The 18,133-nt window shown below is 44.0% G+C and overlaps 1 protein-coding gene across 1 annotated transcript in view; it reads right to left on the reverse strand.

The window, feature by feature from the left end:
- LOC117506051 (alpha-tectorin-like) overlaps nt 1-17,811 on the reverse strand; it is a 67,884-nt gene extending 50,073 nt beyond the window's left edge. The window contains exon 1 of the mRNA XM_034165579.1: nt 17,692-17,811. Within this exon, the coding sequence (XP_034021470.1) occupies nt 17,692-17,762 (71 nt within the window). The 5' untranslated portion in view covers nt 17,763-17,811. The remainder of the gene's footprint in view (nt 1-17,691) is intronic.
- Between the last annotated feature and the right edge of the window lie 322 nt (nt 17,812-18,133).

Here is an 18,133-nt window from a genome sequence, read left to right on the forward strand (position 1 = left end):
AGTAACTCACCAGGAGCAGACAAACACAGTGGTACTTCTTTAAAAACGTTATATTTCTTCAGCCAACACAAGGAACTAAAGTATTTCCAAATGTTTTTTTTTCCAAAATCAGGACACTTTATGTGGCTAAGTTTTTGTGAGGCTGTGATGATGAATCTGACTGAAACAAACAGGTCAGATTAAGACTTTATATTTAGTCTGTGTGTGAAACAGCTTGAACTGTTAACATGAGGACTGCAACTTTGAGTCAATCAATGAATGTATTTCACCTTATGAGCAACTTAGAAGAAACATGTGTCAACAATCGCATAATTTACCTACAACTCATGTCCTGCGTATGCAGAACGTATCAGTCATACGCTGACATATGTGGAAAATATTGTGCATCCCCAAAATTTTTTGATGGACTCACTGAATTATGAAGTATATCAGCGTGCTTCAACGTGCTCTTAACTGACAGCAGATGCTGGCTAAATCGTCAAGGTGTGACAGGCCTGTGAGAGTGAAACAGCAGGATTATGAGGGAGAGGTCTGTCCTGCTGCCAGACTGGGATTTGGACCGAATGTGGCTGTAGTGACGACTTTCTTCAGCACAGCAACATGGAGCGGCACTGTCCATGTCTGTCTGAGGTGGGGTGGTAAACTAGCTGGTGCATTTCCTTGAAGTCAACACAAACATGAAGTGAGTCACAGGGCAATGTCTCAGCAAAGTCAGAGACCAACGTCACATTACTTCTTTAAGCTCAGACTCCCAGAGCTCCCCTGAGAAAGCCTGAAAAGAGCCTATTATGCACACCAGAACAATGTACCAGGATCACATTTGCCTTATGGTCCCCTGTGAGCAGACCACAGCAGGCCCTGGACCTCTATGCCTCAGTACCCTGCAGCTGGTCAAAGCAGCACAGTCTGCACCTGTGTCCCTGGGACCAGTCCTGCCAGCTGCTTAGGAACTCATTACCACTCGTGTGGGGGAGCCATCCACGGCTTGTTGGCTCAGAGCACAGTCACATAAACAAAGGATCACTAATGGCTATAAGTGGCTTGGATTGAAATGCCAGGGTCTCAGAGGTGGCCCTTTGGAGACGTTCACTGCCTGGTTTTGCATATTTCCCACTGGTACAGATTCATATGCAACCAAGATAGAAGCTCTTACGTTAACAACCTCAAAATGAACCGGTGCATTTAAAATGAATATATTTAATTTCTGTGATAAACACAGAGTGTGAAACATGCGTGTTAGGGTTAGGGTTAGGTGTTCATCACAGTCTGAGTGTTTCACAGTCAGCGTGTATCACAGTCTGCATGTTTCACAGTCAGCGTGTTTCACAGTCTGCATTTCACAGTCAGCGTGTTTCACAGTCTGCGTGTTTCACAGTCTGCGTTTCACAGTCAGCGTGTTTCACAGTCTGCGTTTCACAGTCAGCGTGTTTCACAGTCTGTGTGTTTCACAGTTGTATCACAGTTGGGTGTATCACAGTCTGTGTGTTTCACAGTTGTATCACAGTTGGGTGTATCACAGTCTGTGTGTTTCACAGTCTGCGGGTATCACAGTCTCCATGTTTCACAGTTGTATCACAGTTGTCTGTATCACAGTCTGTGTGCATCACAGTCTGTGTGTATCACAGCGTAAGTGTTTAAAAGTTGTATCACAGCCTGTGTGTATCACAATCTGTGTGTTTCCCACTTGTATCACAATCTGCATGTTTGAAAGTCTGTGTGTATCACAGCGTAAGTGTTTAAAAGTTGTTTCACAGTCTGTGTGTATCACAATCTGTGTGTTTCCCACTTGTATCACAATCTGCATGTTTGAAAGTCTGTGTGTATCACAGTCTGTGTGTATCACAGTCTGTGTGTTACAAAGTTGTATCACGGTCTGCATGTTTCACATTCTGCATGTATCACAGTCTGTGTGTTTCACAGTCTGCATGTTTCACAGTTGTGTGTATTACAGTCTGCGTGTATCACAGTCTGTGTGTTTCACAGTCTGCATGTTTCACAGTTGTGTGTATTACAGTCTGCCTGTATCACAGTCTGTGGTTCACAGTGTGTGTGTTTCACAGTTGTATCACAGTCTGTGTGGGTCACATTTGCTTGTTTCACAGTCTGTGTGTATCACAGTCTGAGTGTATCATAGTTGTGTATCACACTTGTGTATCACAGTCTGTGTGTACCACAGTTGTGTATCACAGTTGTGTGTTTCACAGTCTCCGTGTATCACAGTCTGCGTGTATCACAGTATGTGTGTATCACAGTTGTGTGTTTCACAGTCTGTGTGTATCACAGTCTGCGTGTATCACAGTATGTGTGTTTCACAGTATGTGTGTTTCACAGTATGTGTGTATCACAGTTGTGTGTTTCATAGTTGTGTGTATCACAGTCTGTGTGTTTCACAGGTGGATCACTGTTGTGTGGCTCACAGCCTGTGTGTTTCACAGTCTGAGTTTATCACAGTCTGTGCATTTCACAGTCTGTGTGTTTCACAGTTGTGTGTATCACAGTCTGTGTGTTTCACAGTCTGCATGTTTCACAGTTGTATCACAGTCTGCGTGTTTCACAGTTGTATCACAGTCTGTGTGTTTCACAGTCTGCATGTTTCACAGTTGTATCACAGTCTGTGTGTTTCACAGTCTGCATGTTTCACAGTTGTATCACAGTCTGTGTGTTTCACAGTCTGCATGTTTCACAGTTGTATCACAGTCTGTGTGTTTCACAGTCTGCATGTTTCACAGTTGTATCACAGTCTGTGTGTGTCACAGTTGTGTATCACAGTTGTGTGCATCACAGTCTGTGTGTTTCACAGTCTGTGTGTATCACATGGTTGTAAGAGCATCACATTTCTTTCTGGATTTGCCCATCAGTGTATTTTGACCTTCCCAGGCTTGTTTTATATTGCCACTGAAAAATTGACTTTCTACTTTATTCTTGTACTCAATTTTTGCCTTAAATATATTCCCTCTCAGCTGTCTCCTTTCTTCCTGCATTAATTGCACATTACCAGAGCAGAAGGCTGCCTTCTTTTCATTAAGACAGATTTTCAATTGTTTGGACACCCAGGGTTTGTTATTTGGGAATATTTTCACAGTTTTAGTCTGTGACACGTTATCCTCACAGAACTTAATATAAGATGTGATGGTGTCAGTGAGTTCGTCTCCATCCAGACAGGATTCAAAGAAAATGTCCCAGTTTGTTTCATCAAAACAGTCTCTGAGTTGCTCTTTGCTTTCCTTGGACCACACCTGTACCTGCTTATTAACTGTTTTAATTCTTTTGACCACAGCTTTGTATTTAGGCAAAAGATGAATCACATTGTGGTCAGATTTTCTAAGAGGCGGTCTGCATACCGCTTTATAAGCCTCTGGGATGTTGCCATGGCAACGGTCAAGTGTGCGATGCAGACGTGTAGGACAGTCTACATATTGCTGTAGAGTGGGCAGGTGGTCAGACAGACTGCAGGAGTTAAAGTCACCCAGAATGAAAACGGGCTGGTCAGCAGAGTGGGTGAGTGCATTATTACAGCTCTCTGCTATTCTCTCTCCTGCTGCGTCGTCATCTGGACCGGACACGAATCTGTCCGAACTCCCGCGGAAGATAAAAGGCTCTAAAAGATACAGTCAGTATCTCATAGTCAGGTGTGCATACTTGCTCTCGTATGCTGTATTGAGTGGCCCAGCTGTTATCCACAAACAAACACAGACCCCCTCTGATGGATTTGTGCGCAGTGCACCGTTCTGACAGCGGTGTAGCCTGACAGGCTCGGTGTATCGTGATGATCTTTAAGCCATGTTTCCGTCAAACACACAAGAATATTCTGTGTAAATTCACTGTCATGCTCGGCTCTCAGCACAAGTTCATCGAGTTTATTGCTTACCGAGCGGACGTTAGACAGAGTGATGACGGGCAGCGGGAATCTGCTGCGGCGTCTCCAGAGTCGGTGCCTCACGCCTCCCCTGGAGCCACGCTTTTTCCTCTTCCCCAGACATTTAAGAGGCCGTCGGATTTCCTGACAGTCCGCAGGTAGACAAACTGAAGGAACTCCACCAGGTGAGCGAAGTGACAAAAGATGCTCTCTGGTGTAGGTAAGGAAGCTTTGCCGGCTTGTGAGGCAGCTCCCGTGAGCAAACGCTGATAGGCAGAAAATGATCCACAGCAGTGCGATTTTCATTGCGACGATAAGGTCCAAAGTGCAAAGTGCAGTGAAGTTCTGACAGGTCACATCCACATTAAATCAATGAACTGCTTAAAAAAATACGTTAAATCAAATTTAATAACGCTAACAGACAAACAGTGAAACAAACAGTGAGCGCAGGGTCACCAGCAGGCCACACCCCCGGAAGTTCCGCGCCCACCGTTGCGTGTATCACAGCTTAAGTGTTTAAAAGCTGTATCACAGTCTGTGTGTTTCACAGTCTGTGTGTATCACAGTCTGCGTGTATCACAGCCTAAGTGTTTAAAAGCTGTATCACAGTCTGTGTGTTTCACAGTCTGTGTGTTTCACAGTCTGTGTGTATCACAGCCTAAGTGTTTAAAAGCTGTATCACAGTCTGTGTGTTTCACAGTCTGTGTGTTTCACAGTCTGCGTGTATCACAGCCTAAGTGTTTAAAAGCTGTATCACAGTCTGTGTGTTTCACAGTCTGTGTGTTTCACAGTCTGCGTGTATCACAGCCTAAGTGTTTAAAAGCTGTATCACAGTCTGTGTGTTTCACAGTCTGTGTGTTTCACAGTCTGCGTGTTTAAAAGCTGTATCACAGTCTGTGTGTTTCACAGTCTGTGTGTTTCACAGTCTGCGTGTATCACAGCCTAAGTGTTTAAAAGCTGTATCACAGTCTGTGTGTTTCACAGTCTGTGTGTATCACAGTCTGCGTGTATCACAGCCTAAGTGTTTAAAAGCTGTATCACAGTCTGTGTGTTTCACAGTCTGTGTGTTTCACAGTCTGCGTGTTTAAAAGCTGTATCACAGTCTGTGTGTTTCACAGTCTGTGTGTTTCACAGTCTGCGTGTATCACAGCCTAAGTGTTTAAAAGCTGTATCACAGTCTGTGTGTTTCACAGTCTGTGTGTATCACAGTCTGCGTGTATCACAGCCTAAGTGTTTAAAAGCTGTATCACAGTCTGTGTGTTTCACAGTCTGTGTGTTTCACAGTCTGCGTGTTTAAAAGCTGTATCACAGTCTGTGTGTTTCACAGTCTGTGTGTTTCACAGTCTGCGTGTATCACAGCCTAAGTGTTTAAAAGCTGTATCACAGTCTGTGTGTTTCACAGTCTGTGTGTTTCACAGTCTGCGTGTTTCACAGTCTGTGTTTCACAGTCTGTGTGTTTCACAGTCTGCGTGTTTCACAGTCTGCGTGTATCACAGCCTAAGTGTTTAAAAGCTGTATCACAGTCTGTGTGTTTCACAGTCTGTGTGTTTCACAGTCTGCGTGTTTCACAGTTTGCGTGTATCACAGTCTGTGTTTCACAGTCTGTGTGTTTCACAGTCTGCGTGTTTCACAGTCTGCGTGTATCACAGCCTAAGTGTTTAAAAGCTGTATCACAGTCTGTGTGTTTCACAGTCTGTGTGTTTCACAGTCTGCGTGTTTCACAGTCTGCGTGTATCACAGTCTGTGTTTCACAGTCTGTGTGTTTCACAGTCTGCGTGTTTCACAGTCTGCGTGTATCACAGCCTAAGTGTTTAAAAGCTGTATCACAGTCTGTGTGTTTCACAGTCTGTGTGTTTCACAGTCTGCGTGTTTCACAGTTTGCGTGTATCACAGTCTGTGTTTCACAGTCTGTGTGTTTCACAGTCTGCGTGTTTCACAGTCTGCGTGTATCACAGCCTAAGTGTTTAAAAGCTGTATCACAGTCTGTGTGTTTCACAGTCTGCGTGTTTCACAGTTTGCGTGTATCACAGTCTGTGTTTCACAGCCTGTGTGTTTCACAGTCTGTGTGTTTCACAGTCTGTGTGTTTCACAGTCTGCGTGTATCACAGCCTAAGTGTTTAAAAGCTGTATCACAGTCTGTGTGTTTCACAGTCTGTGTGTTTCACAGTCTGCGTGTATCACAGCCTAAGTGTTTAAAAGCTGTATCACAGTCTGTGTGTTTCACAGTCTGTGTGTTTCACAGTCTGCGTGTTTCACAGTCTGCGTGTATCACAGTCTGTGTTTCACAGTCTGTGTGTTTCACAGTCTGCGTGTTTCACAGTCTGCGTGTATCACAGCCTAAGTGTTTAAAAGCTGTATCACAGTCTGTGTGTTTCACAGTCTGTGTGTTTCACAGTCTGCGTGTTTCACAGTTTGCGTGTATCACAGTCTGTGTTTCACAGTCTGTGTGTTTCACAGTCTGCGTGTTTCACAGTCTGCGTGTATCACAGCCTAAGTGTTTAAAAGCTGTATCACAGTCTGTGTGTTTCACAGTCTGTGTGTTTCACAGTCTGCGTGTTTCACAGTCTGCGTGTATCACAGTCTGTGTTTCACAGTCTGTGTGTTTCACAGTCTGCGTGTTTCACAGTCTGCGTGTATCACAGCCTAAGTGTTTAAAAGCTGTATCACAGTCTGTGTGTTTCACAGTCTGTGTGTTTCACAGTCTGCGTGTTTCACAGTTTGCGTGTATCACAGTCTGTGTTTCACAGTCTGTGTGTTTCACAGTCTGCGTGTTTCACAGTCTGCGTGTATCACAGCCTAAGTGTTTAAAAGCTGTATCACAGTCTGTGTGTTTCACAGTCTGCGTGTTTCACAGTTTGCGTGTATCACAGTCTGTGTTTCACAGCCTGTGTGTTTCACAGCCTGTGTGTAGCACAGTTTGCTTGTATCGCAGTCTGCGTGTATCACAGTCTGCGTGTATCACAGTCTGCCTGTATCACAGTTTGCATGCATCACAGTCTGTGTGCATCACAGTCTGCATGTATCACAGTCTGCGTGCATCACAGTCTGCATGTATCACAGTCTGTGTTTCACAGCCTGTGTGTTTCACAGCCTGTGTGTATCACAGTCTGAGTGTATCACAGTTTGCATGCATCACAGTCTGTGTGCATCACAGTCTGCATGTATCACAGTCTGTGTTTCACAGCCTGTGTTTCACAGTCTGCATGTATCACAGTCTGTGTTTCACAGCCTGTGTGTTTCACAGCCTGTGTGTATCACAGTCTGCCTGTATCACAGTTTGCATGCATCACAGTCTGTGTGCATCACAGTCTGCATGTATCACAGTCTGCGTGCATCACAGTCTGCATGTATCACAGTCTGTGTTTCACAGCCTGTGTGTATCACAGTCTGCGTGTATCACAGTCTGCGTGTATCACAGTCTGCGTGCATCACAGTCTGCATGTATCACAGTCTGCATGTATCACAGTCTGTGTTTCACAGCCTGTGTGTTTCACAGCCTGTGTGTAGCACAGTTTGCTTGTATCACAGTCTGCGTGTTTCACAGCCTACGTGTTTCACAGCCTACGTGTATCGCAGTCTGCGTGTATCACAGTCTGAGTGTATCACAGTCTACATGTATCACACTCTGTGTTTTTCATTGTTTGCGTGTTTCACATTCTGTTTATCACAGTCTGTGTTCAACCAGTTTTATTGCCGCTTTGAAACTGTGAACGGGGAGACGTTTTCGTTTCCAGAATTCACAGATGATCTTATTCTTCATCAGGAGGACATCCAAAGGTCCCTCAAAAGGACAAGTGTGAGGAAGGCCAGTGGGCTGGATGTAATCCCCCCTCGCATCCTTCAACTCTGCTCAGAACAACTTGCCCCAGCTCTAACAGATTTATTCAACTTGTCACTGAGGCGCTGCTCTGTTCCACTTGCTTTCAAAAGGTCAACCATTATCCCAGTGCCAAAGAAATCACCAGTGTCTTGTCTGTGACACATGAAGACTGTGAAACATGCAGACTGCGATACACGCAGACTGTGAAACAGGCAGACTGTGACACATGCACACTGTGAAACAGTCAGACTGTGATACACGCAGACTGTGAAACAGGTAGATTGTGAAACACCAGGCTGTGTTACACGCAGAGTGTGAAACACAAACCGTGAAACAGGTAGATCGTGACACATGCAGACTGTGAAACACGCAGACCTTGAAACATGCAGACTGCGATACACACAGACTATGAAACACGCAGACTGTGAAACAGGTAGACTGTGAAACACGCAGACTGTGAAACACACAAACTGTGATACACACAGACTGTGACACATGCAGACTGTGAAACATGCAGACTGTGAAACACGCAGACTGTTAAACATGCAGACTGTGATACACGCAGACTGTGATACACACAGACTGTAATACAACTGTGAAACACACAGACTGTGATACATGCAGACTGTGATACACACAGACTGTGAAACACACAGACTGTGATACATGCAGACTGTGATACATGCAGACTGTTATACATGCAGACTGTGATACACGCAGACTGTGATACACACAGACTGTGAAACACACAGACTGTGAAACAGGTAGACTGTGACACATGAAGACTGTGAAACACGCAGACTGCGATACACACAGACTGTGAAACACACAAACTGTGAAACACTCAGACTTTGAAACACACAGACTGTTAAACATGCAGACTGTGATACACGCAGACTGTGATACACACAGACTGTAATACAACTGTGAAACACACAGACTGTGATACATGCAGACTGTGATACACACAGACTGTGAAACGTGCAGACTGTGATACACGCAGACTGTGACACACACAGACTGTGAAACACGCAGACTGTGAAACAGGTAGACTGTGACACATGCAGACTGTGATACATGCAGACTGTGATACATGCAGACTGTGATACATGCAGACTGTGAAACAGGTAGACTGTGACACATGCAGACTGTGAAACACGCAGACTGCGATACACACAGAGCGTGAAACACACAGACTGTGAAACAGGTAGACTGTGACAAATGAAGACTGTGAAAAACGCAGACTGCAATACACACAGACTGTGAAACACACAGACTGTGAAACACTCAGACTTTGAAACACACAGACTGTGACACATACAGACTGTGAAACATGCAGACTGTTAAACATGCAGACTGTGATACACGGAGACTGTGAAACAGGTAGACTGTGACAGATGCAGACTGTGAAACACGCAGAATGCGATACATGCAGACTGTGATACATGCAGACTGTGATACACGCAGAATGTGATACACACAGACTGTGAAACACGCAGACTGTGAAATAGGTAGACTGTGAAACATGCAGACTGTGAAACACACAAACTGTTAAACATGCAGACTGTGATACATGCAGACTGTTATACACACAGACTGTAATACAACTGTGACACACACAGACTGTGATACATGCAGACTGTGAAACACACAGACTGTGAAACACACAGACTGTGATACATGCAGACTGTGATACATGCAGACTGTGATACACGCAGACTGTGATACACACAGACTGTGAAACATGCAGACTATGAAACAGGTAGACTGTGAAACATACAAACTGTGATACACACAGACTGTGACACATGCAGAGTGTGAAACACACAGACTGTGACACATGCAGAGTGTGAAACACGCAGACTGTTAAACATGTAGACTGTGATACACGCAGACTGTGATACACGCAGACTGTGATACACACAGACTGTGATACACACAGACTGTGAAACAGGTAGACTGTGACACATGAAGACTGTGAAACATGCAGACTGTGATACACGCAGACTGTGATACACACAGACTGTAATACAACTGTGACACACACAGACTGTAATGCAACTGTGACACACACAGACTGTGATACACACAGACTGTAATACAACTGTGACACACACAGACTGTGATACAACTGTGACACACACAGACTGTGATACATGCAGACTGTGATACACACAGACTGTGATACATGCAGACTGTGATACACGCAGACTGTGTTACACACAGACTGTAATACAACTGTGACACACACAGACTGTAATACAACTGTGACACACACAGACTGTGATACATGCAGACTGTGATACACACAGACTGTGATACACGCAGACTGTGATACATGCAGACTGTGATACACACAGACTGTGAAACACGCAGACTTTGAAACAGGTAGACTGTGAAACACGCAGACTGTGAAACACACAAACTGTGATACACACAGACCGTGACACATGCAGACTGTGAAACATGCAGACTGTGAAACACGCAGACTGTTAAACATGCAGCCTGTGATACACGCAGACTGTGATACACACAGACTGTAATACAACTGTGACACACACAGACTGTGATACATGCAGATTGTGATACACACAGACTGTGAAACACACAGACTGTGATACATGCAGACTGTGATACATGCAGACTGTGATACACGCAGACTGTGATACACACAGACTGTGAAACAGGTAGACTGTGAAACACGCAGTCTGTGAAACACACAAACTGTGATACACACTGACTGTGACACATGCAGACTGTGAAACATGCAGACTGTTAAACATGCAGACTGTGATACACGCAGACTGTGATACACACAGACTCTAATACAACTGTGAAACACACAGACTGTGATACATGCAGACTGTGATACACGCAGACTGTGATACACACAGACTGTGATACACGCAGACTGTGATACACACAGACTCTAATACAACTGTGAAACACACAGACTGTGATACATGCAGACTGTGACACACACCGACTGTGAAACACACAGACTGTGATACATGCAGACTGTGATACATGCAGACTGTGATACATGCAGACTGTTATACATGCAGACTGTTTTACACGCAGACTGTGAAACACACAGACTGTGAAACACACAGACCGTGAAACAGGTAGACTGTGACACATGAAGACTGTGAAACACGCAGACTGCGATACACACAGACTGTGATACATGCAGACTGTGATACACGCAGACTGTTATACATGCAGACTGTGATACACACAGACTGTGAAACACACAGACTGTGAAACAGGTAGACTGTGACACATGAAGACTGTGAAACACGCAGACTGCGATACACACAGACTGTGAAACACTCAGACTTTGAAACACACAGACTGTGACACATGCAGACTGTGATACACGCAGACTGTGATACACTCAGACTGTAATACAACTGTGAAACACGCAGACTGTGATACATGCAGACTGTGATACACACAGACTGTGAAACACACAGACTGTGATGCATCCAGACTGTGATACATGCAGACTGTGAAGCATGCAGACTGTGAAACAGGTAGACTGTGATACACGCAGACTGTGAAACACACAAACTGTGAAACAGGTAGACTGTGACACATGCAGACTGTGAAACACGCAGACTGCGATACACACAGACTGTGAAACACACAGACTGCGATACACACAGACTGTGATACACGCAGACTGTGAAACAGTTAGACTGTGAAACACGCAGACTGTGAAACACTCAGACTGTGATACACGCATACTGTGAAACAGGTAGACTGTCAAACATGCAGACTGTGATACACGCATACTGTGAAACAGGTAGACTGTGAAACATGCAGACTGTGTAACACTCAGACTGTGATACACGCATACTGTGAAACATGCAGACTGTGAAACACTCAGACTGTGATACATGCATACTGTGAAACATGCAGACTGTTAAACATGCAGACTGTGATACACGCAGACTGTGATACACACAGACTCTAATACAACTGTGAAACACACAGACTGTGATACATGCAGACTGTGATACACGCAGACTGTGATACACACAGACTCTAATACAACTGTGAAACACACAGACTGTGATACATGCAGACTGTGACACACACCGACTGTTATACATGCAGACTGTTTTACACGCAGACTGTGATACACACAGACTGTGAAACACACAGACTGTGAAACAGGTAGACTGTGACACATGAAGACTGTGAAACACGCAGACTGCGATACACACAGACTGTGAAACACTCAGACTTTGAAACACACAGACTGTGACACATGCAGACTGTGATACACGCAGACTGTGATACACACAGACTGTAATACAACTGTGACACACACAGACTGTGATACATGCAGACTGTGATACACACAGACTGTGATACACGCAGACTGTGATACATGCAGACTGTGATACACACAGACTGTGAAACACGCAGACTTTGAAACAGGTAGACTGTGAAACACGCAGACTGTGAAACATGCAGACTGTTAAACATGCAGACTGTGATACACGGAGACTGTGAAACAGGTAGACTGTGACAGATGCAGACTGTGAAACACGCAGAATGCGATACATGCAGACTGTGATACATGCAGACTGTGATACACGCAGAATGTGATACACACAGACTGTGAAACACGCAGACTGTGAAATAGGTAGACTGTGAAACATGCAGACTGTGAAACACACAAACTGTTAAACATGCAGACTGTGATACATGCAGACTGTTATACACACAGACTGTAATACAACTGTGACACACACAGACTGTGATACATGCAGACTGTGAAACACACAGACTGTGAAACACACAGACTGTGATACATGCAGACTGTGATACATGCAGACTGTGATACACGCAGACTGTGATACACACAGACTGTGAAACATGCAGACTATGAAACAGGTAGACTGTGAAACATACAAACTGTGATACACACAGACTGTGACACATGCAGAGTGTGAAACACACAGACTGTGACACATGCAGAGTGTGAAACACGCAGACTGTTAAACATGTAGACTGTGATACACGCAGACTGTGATACACGCAGACTGTGATACACACAGACTGTGATACACACAGACTGTGAAACAGGTAGACTGTGACACATGAAGACTGTGAAACATGCAGACTGTGATACACGCAGACTGTGATACACACAGACTGTAATACAACTGTGACACACACAGACTGTAATGCAACTGTGACACACACAGACTGTGATACACACAGACTGTAATACAACTGTGACACACACAGACTGTGATACAACTGTGACACACACAGACTGTGATACATGCAGACTGTGATACACACAGACTGTGATACATGCAGACTGTGATACACGCAGACTGTGTTACACACAGACTGTAATACAACTGTGACACACACAGACTGTAATACAACTGTGACACACACAGACTGTGATACATGCAGACTGTGATACACACAGACTGTGATACACGCAGACTGTGATACATGCAGACTGTGATACACACAGACTGTGAAACACGCAGACTTTGAAACAGGTAGACTGTGAAACACGCAGACTGTGAAACACACAAACTGTGATACACACAGACCGTGACACATGCAGACTGTGAAACATGCAGACTGTGAAACACGCAGACTGTTAAACATGCAGCCTGTGATACACGCAGACTGTGATACACACAGACTGTAATACAACTGTGACACACACAGACTGTGATACATGCAGATTGTGATACACACAGACTGTGAAACACACAGACTGTGATACATGCAGACTGTGATACATGCAGACTGTGATACACGCAGACTGTGATACACACAGACTGTGAAACAGGTAGACTGTGAAACACGCAGTCTGTGAAACACACAAACTGTGATACACACTGACTGTGACACATGCAGACTGTGAAACATGCAGACTGTTAAACATGCAGACTGTGATACACGCAGACTGTGATACACACAGACTCTAATACAACTGTGAAACACACAGACTGTGATACATGCAGACTGTGATACACGCAGACTGTGATACACACAGACTGTGATACACGCAGACTGTGATACACACAGACTCTAATACAACTGTGAAACACACAGACTGTGATACATGCAGACTGTGACACACACCGACTGTGAAACACACAGACTGTGATACATGCAGACTGTGATACATGCAGACTGTGATACATGCAGACTGTTATACATGCAGACTGTTTTACACGCAGACTGTGAAACACACAGACTGTGAAACACACAGACCGTGAAACAGGTAGACTGTGACACATGAAGACTGTGAAACACGCAGACTGCGATACACACAGACTGTGATACATGCAGACTGTGATACACGCAGACTGTTATACATGCAGACTGTGATACACACAGACTGTGAAACACACAGACTGTGAAACAGGTAGACTGTGACACATGAAGACTGTGAAACACGCAGACTGCGATACACACAGACTGTGAAACACTCAGACTTTGAAACACACAGACTGTGACACATGCAGACTGTGATACACGCAGACTGTGATACACTCAGACTGTAATACAACTGTGAAACACGCAGACTGTGATACATGCAGACTGTGATACACACAGACTGTGAAACACACAGACTGTGATGCATCCAGACTGTGATACATGCAGACTGTGAAGCATGCAGACTGTGAAACAGGTAGACTGTGATACACGCAGACTGTGAAACACACAAACTGTGAAACAGGTAGACTGTGACACATGCAGACTGTGAAACACGCAGACTGCGATACACACAGACTGTGAAACACACAGACTGCGATACACACAGACTGTGATACACGCAGACTGTGAAACAGTTAGACTGTGAAACACGCAGACTGTGAAACACTCAGACTGTGATACACGCATACTGTGAAACAGGTAGACTGTCAAACATGCAGACTGTGATACACGCATACTGTGAAACAGGTAGACTGTGAAACATGCAGACTGTGTAACACTCAGACTGTGATACACGCATACTGTGAAACATGCAGACTGTGAAACACTCAGACTGTGATACATGCATACTGTGAAACATGCAGACTGTTAAACATGCAGACTGTGATACACGCAGACTGTGATACACACAGACTCTAATACAACTGTGAAACACACAGACTGTGATACATGCAGACTGTGATACACGCAGACTGTGATACACACAGACTCTAATACAACTGTGAAACACACAGACTGTGATACATGCAGATTGTGACACACACCGACTGTGAAACACACAGACTGTGATACATGCAGACTGTGATACATGCAGACTGTTATACATGCAGACTGTTTTACACGCAGACTGTGATACACACAGACTGTGAAACACACAGACTGTGAAACAGGTAGACTGTGACACATGAAGACTGTGAAACACGCAGACTGCGATACACACAGACTGTGAAACACTCAGACTTTGAAACACACAGACTGTGACACATGCAGACTGTGATACACGCAGACTGTGATACACTCAGACTGTAATACAACTGTGAAACACTCAGACTGTGATACATGCAGACTGTGATACACACAGACTGTGAAACACACAGACTGTGATGCATCCAGACTGTGATACATGCAGACTGTGAAACATGCAGACTGTGAAACAGGTAGACTGTGATACACGCAGACTGTGAAACACACAAACTGTGAAACAGGTAGACTGTGACACATGCAGACTGTGAAACACGCAGACTGCGATACACACAGACTGTGAAACACACAGACTGCGATACACACAGACTGTGATACACGCAGACTGTGAAACAGTTAGACTGTGAAACACGCAGACTGTGAAACACTCAGACTGTGATACACGCATACTGTGAAACAGGTAGACTGTGAAACATGCAGACTGTGATACACGCATACTGTGAAACAGGTAGACTGTGAAACATGCAGACTGTGTAACACTCAGACTGTGATACACGCATACTGTGAAACATGCAGACTGTGAAACACTCAGACTGTGATACATGCATACTGTGAAACATGCAGACTGTGAAACACACAGACTGTGAAACACACAGGTCAGTCTTCCAAGAGATCACCAGAGATCCTCGGTTTCTGTTGTGTTGTATTCCAGTCCTGTTGTCTGATCCACTGAAATGCTAATAAAAACTAACTTAAATGCATATTGTTCCTGTTATGTTTTCAATAATGTTATATGAAAATAAACTTGCCATTTTAAATAACATATCTCACTTTTTTTTCTTTCTCGTTTTGGATAAAATGGTAAATGTACAGTCAGGGAAACTTGAGTTTGCTGGTTTTTCAACAGGGGTTTGTACGTGTCCTCGACCATCCCACACTGTTTCTGTGACATCATGATTGTTGTAAATTCAGTCCATCACAGTGACTTTGAATTGTTTCTGTATGTCCTGACTTGCTTGAACCAATACTGACTGTAAAAGTGTTGATTTAGGTATTTTTCTTGATTTCACAGTGCATATGAAATGATTGTGTTTTGTTGATCAGTAACATTGGCAGTATTAATACTGTGATTCCATAAAATTGATTCATTCGTATGTATTTATGAACCTGTCATTTAAAACAATGGGGTGCCAATAATTCTGCTCAGGATGGCAGTATTCAGATTTCTGGTAACTTGTGTTTTCAATGATGAGCCCTCCAAAGAACAATCAGCCCAACACAGTGTCAACAGAAATATGAGCACAGATATGAAATCAGGGGCTTTTAGCAGAACAGTTGTTACAAGATAAAGCGGCTAGACTGTAAGATTAACAAAACTCCTCAACACAGAGCCCAAGGAATGAAAGAATGGAAATTCCCCGTCCTCTGTGACGTCAGACTGTTGTAATTAAACTGAATATCTCAATGAAGATGTGACGGGTCGCTGGGCCAATAAAGTGAGGGGGAACATGTCCAGGTGGCTGGGATCCAGGACAAATTTCCTTTCAACTTTAGTGAGGGACTTTTTGGTGTCAGGTTGTGGGTCGGCACTCTTAACCACACCGTGGTCAGTGTGAAACAAAGCGTGTTCATCTTTGAACTTCATGCACCTGGAAAAATAAATGAATCACTAATTTAAAGAAAGAGTCATCAGGAGAAGACATGTTCCCACAAATCAGTCATGCAAAGTCTTTGGGGATCTCCCAAGTAAACCCTTATGGTAAATATGAATGAAACTGGTTGGCTGGTTCTTGAGATATTCACACAAAGAGGCAAAAACTGATGGATGGACATGCTGATCACTAATACCCCCCCATATTTCATACCGGGGGATAAAAACAAAGTATTGTTTATGATGGATTAAAAAAAGATCCAAAATGTAGTCATAAATTTAAAATAATTTGGGGCTAAGCTGACCTGTCACCAATGATGACGCCCCAAATTTTAAACATGGCTCTTGTATGTATGTTCATTTTAATTTGTGAGTGAGCATCTCATCATGTTGGGATGTCTCACTGGATGTGCATGACGTGCACGTACTGCACCTTGGTCCAACATAATGAAATATTCACATTCGTATTGAATATTCATACATATTTAAGTATATTCTGCACAATTTTAGTTACTGATTTATTGCCATTGATGGACAGACCCAAAGTTTCAGTGATTCCTAAGAAATGGGTGAGAAGTAACACACCATATTTTACATTGGGGGAGCAATGATTAAACAAAACAAACAAAAAATTTGTCATATCAGGTCTGTCTGCACCAAGGATCCAAGCTTATGTTTGAGTCCTCAACCAACCAACAAACCAACCAAATGACAACCTGATGTGACAGGCAACGGGGATCAGATCACAGAACATGACTTAAAATTAAACAGAACTTGGAGTAATTTTGCTTTACAGCCTTTCTGACTTACAATTTATGTGATTTACTTCACCATCATTTAGAACCAGTGTTTGGAGAATCTACAGCTGCTGCAGGTAGGTTCCAGTGGATTCCTCCCACCACATGGTCAGGGTGCAAGTGTCCCTGTTGTCACAAAGGTGGGAAGTCATGAACTCACCTGCTTTCAGAAGATGGGCATCTAGTACCTAACCAGTCTATCCTGGCAAAGACAATCCAGCAGTGTCCCATCCAGCAGACGGGCTTCCAGAGCGTGAGTGGGAGAGGGACCAAGCAGGCTGGGGACCTGATAATTGAGAGCAGTCGATTAACACATTTGTGGGTGACCTTGATGTCCAGAGACAAGAACAGTGGCTTTGTAACTCCAACTCCACAGGATGAGACGCACTTGGATAAAAATGTCCCTCCAAAAATAGTTATTTAAAATTTAAAAGTCAAGCAAAGATATGAGTGAAACCGTGCGGCTGGGACTTGCCCACAGTGCACCTGGTTAGTGTTCTACTTAATCTGAGATCAGCGTGTGGGGAAAGGGAGCAGGTAGAGAGGAGGGGGAGGGACGTGACAGGAATGTGAGGGAAGGAGGGAGAGGAAACAAAGGAGAC

The sequence above is a fragment of the Thalassophryne amazonica genome, unplaced genomic scaffold, assembly GCF_902500255.1.
Source record: "Thalassophryne amazonica unplaced genomic scaffold, fThaAma1.1, whole genome shotgun sequence".
Taxonomy (NCBI): Eukaryota; Metazoa; Chordata; class Actinopteri; order Batrachoidiformes; family Batrachoididae; genus Thalassophryne; species Thalassophryne amazonica.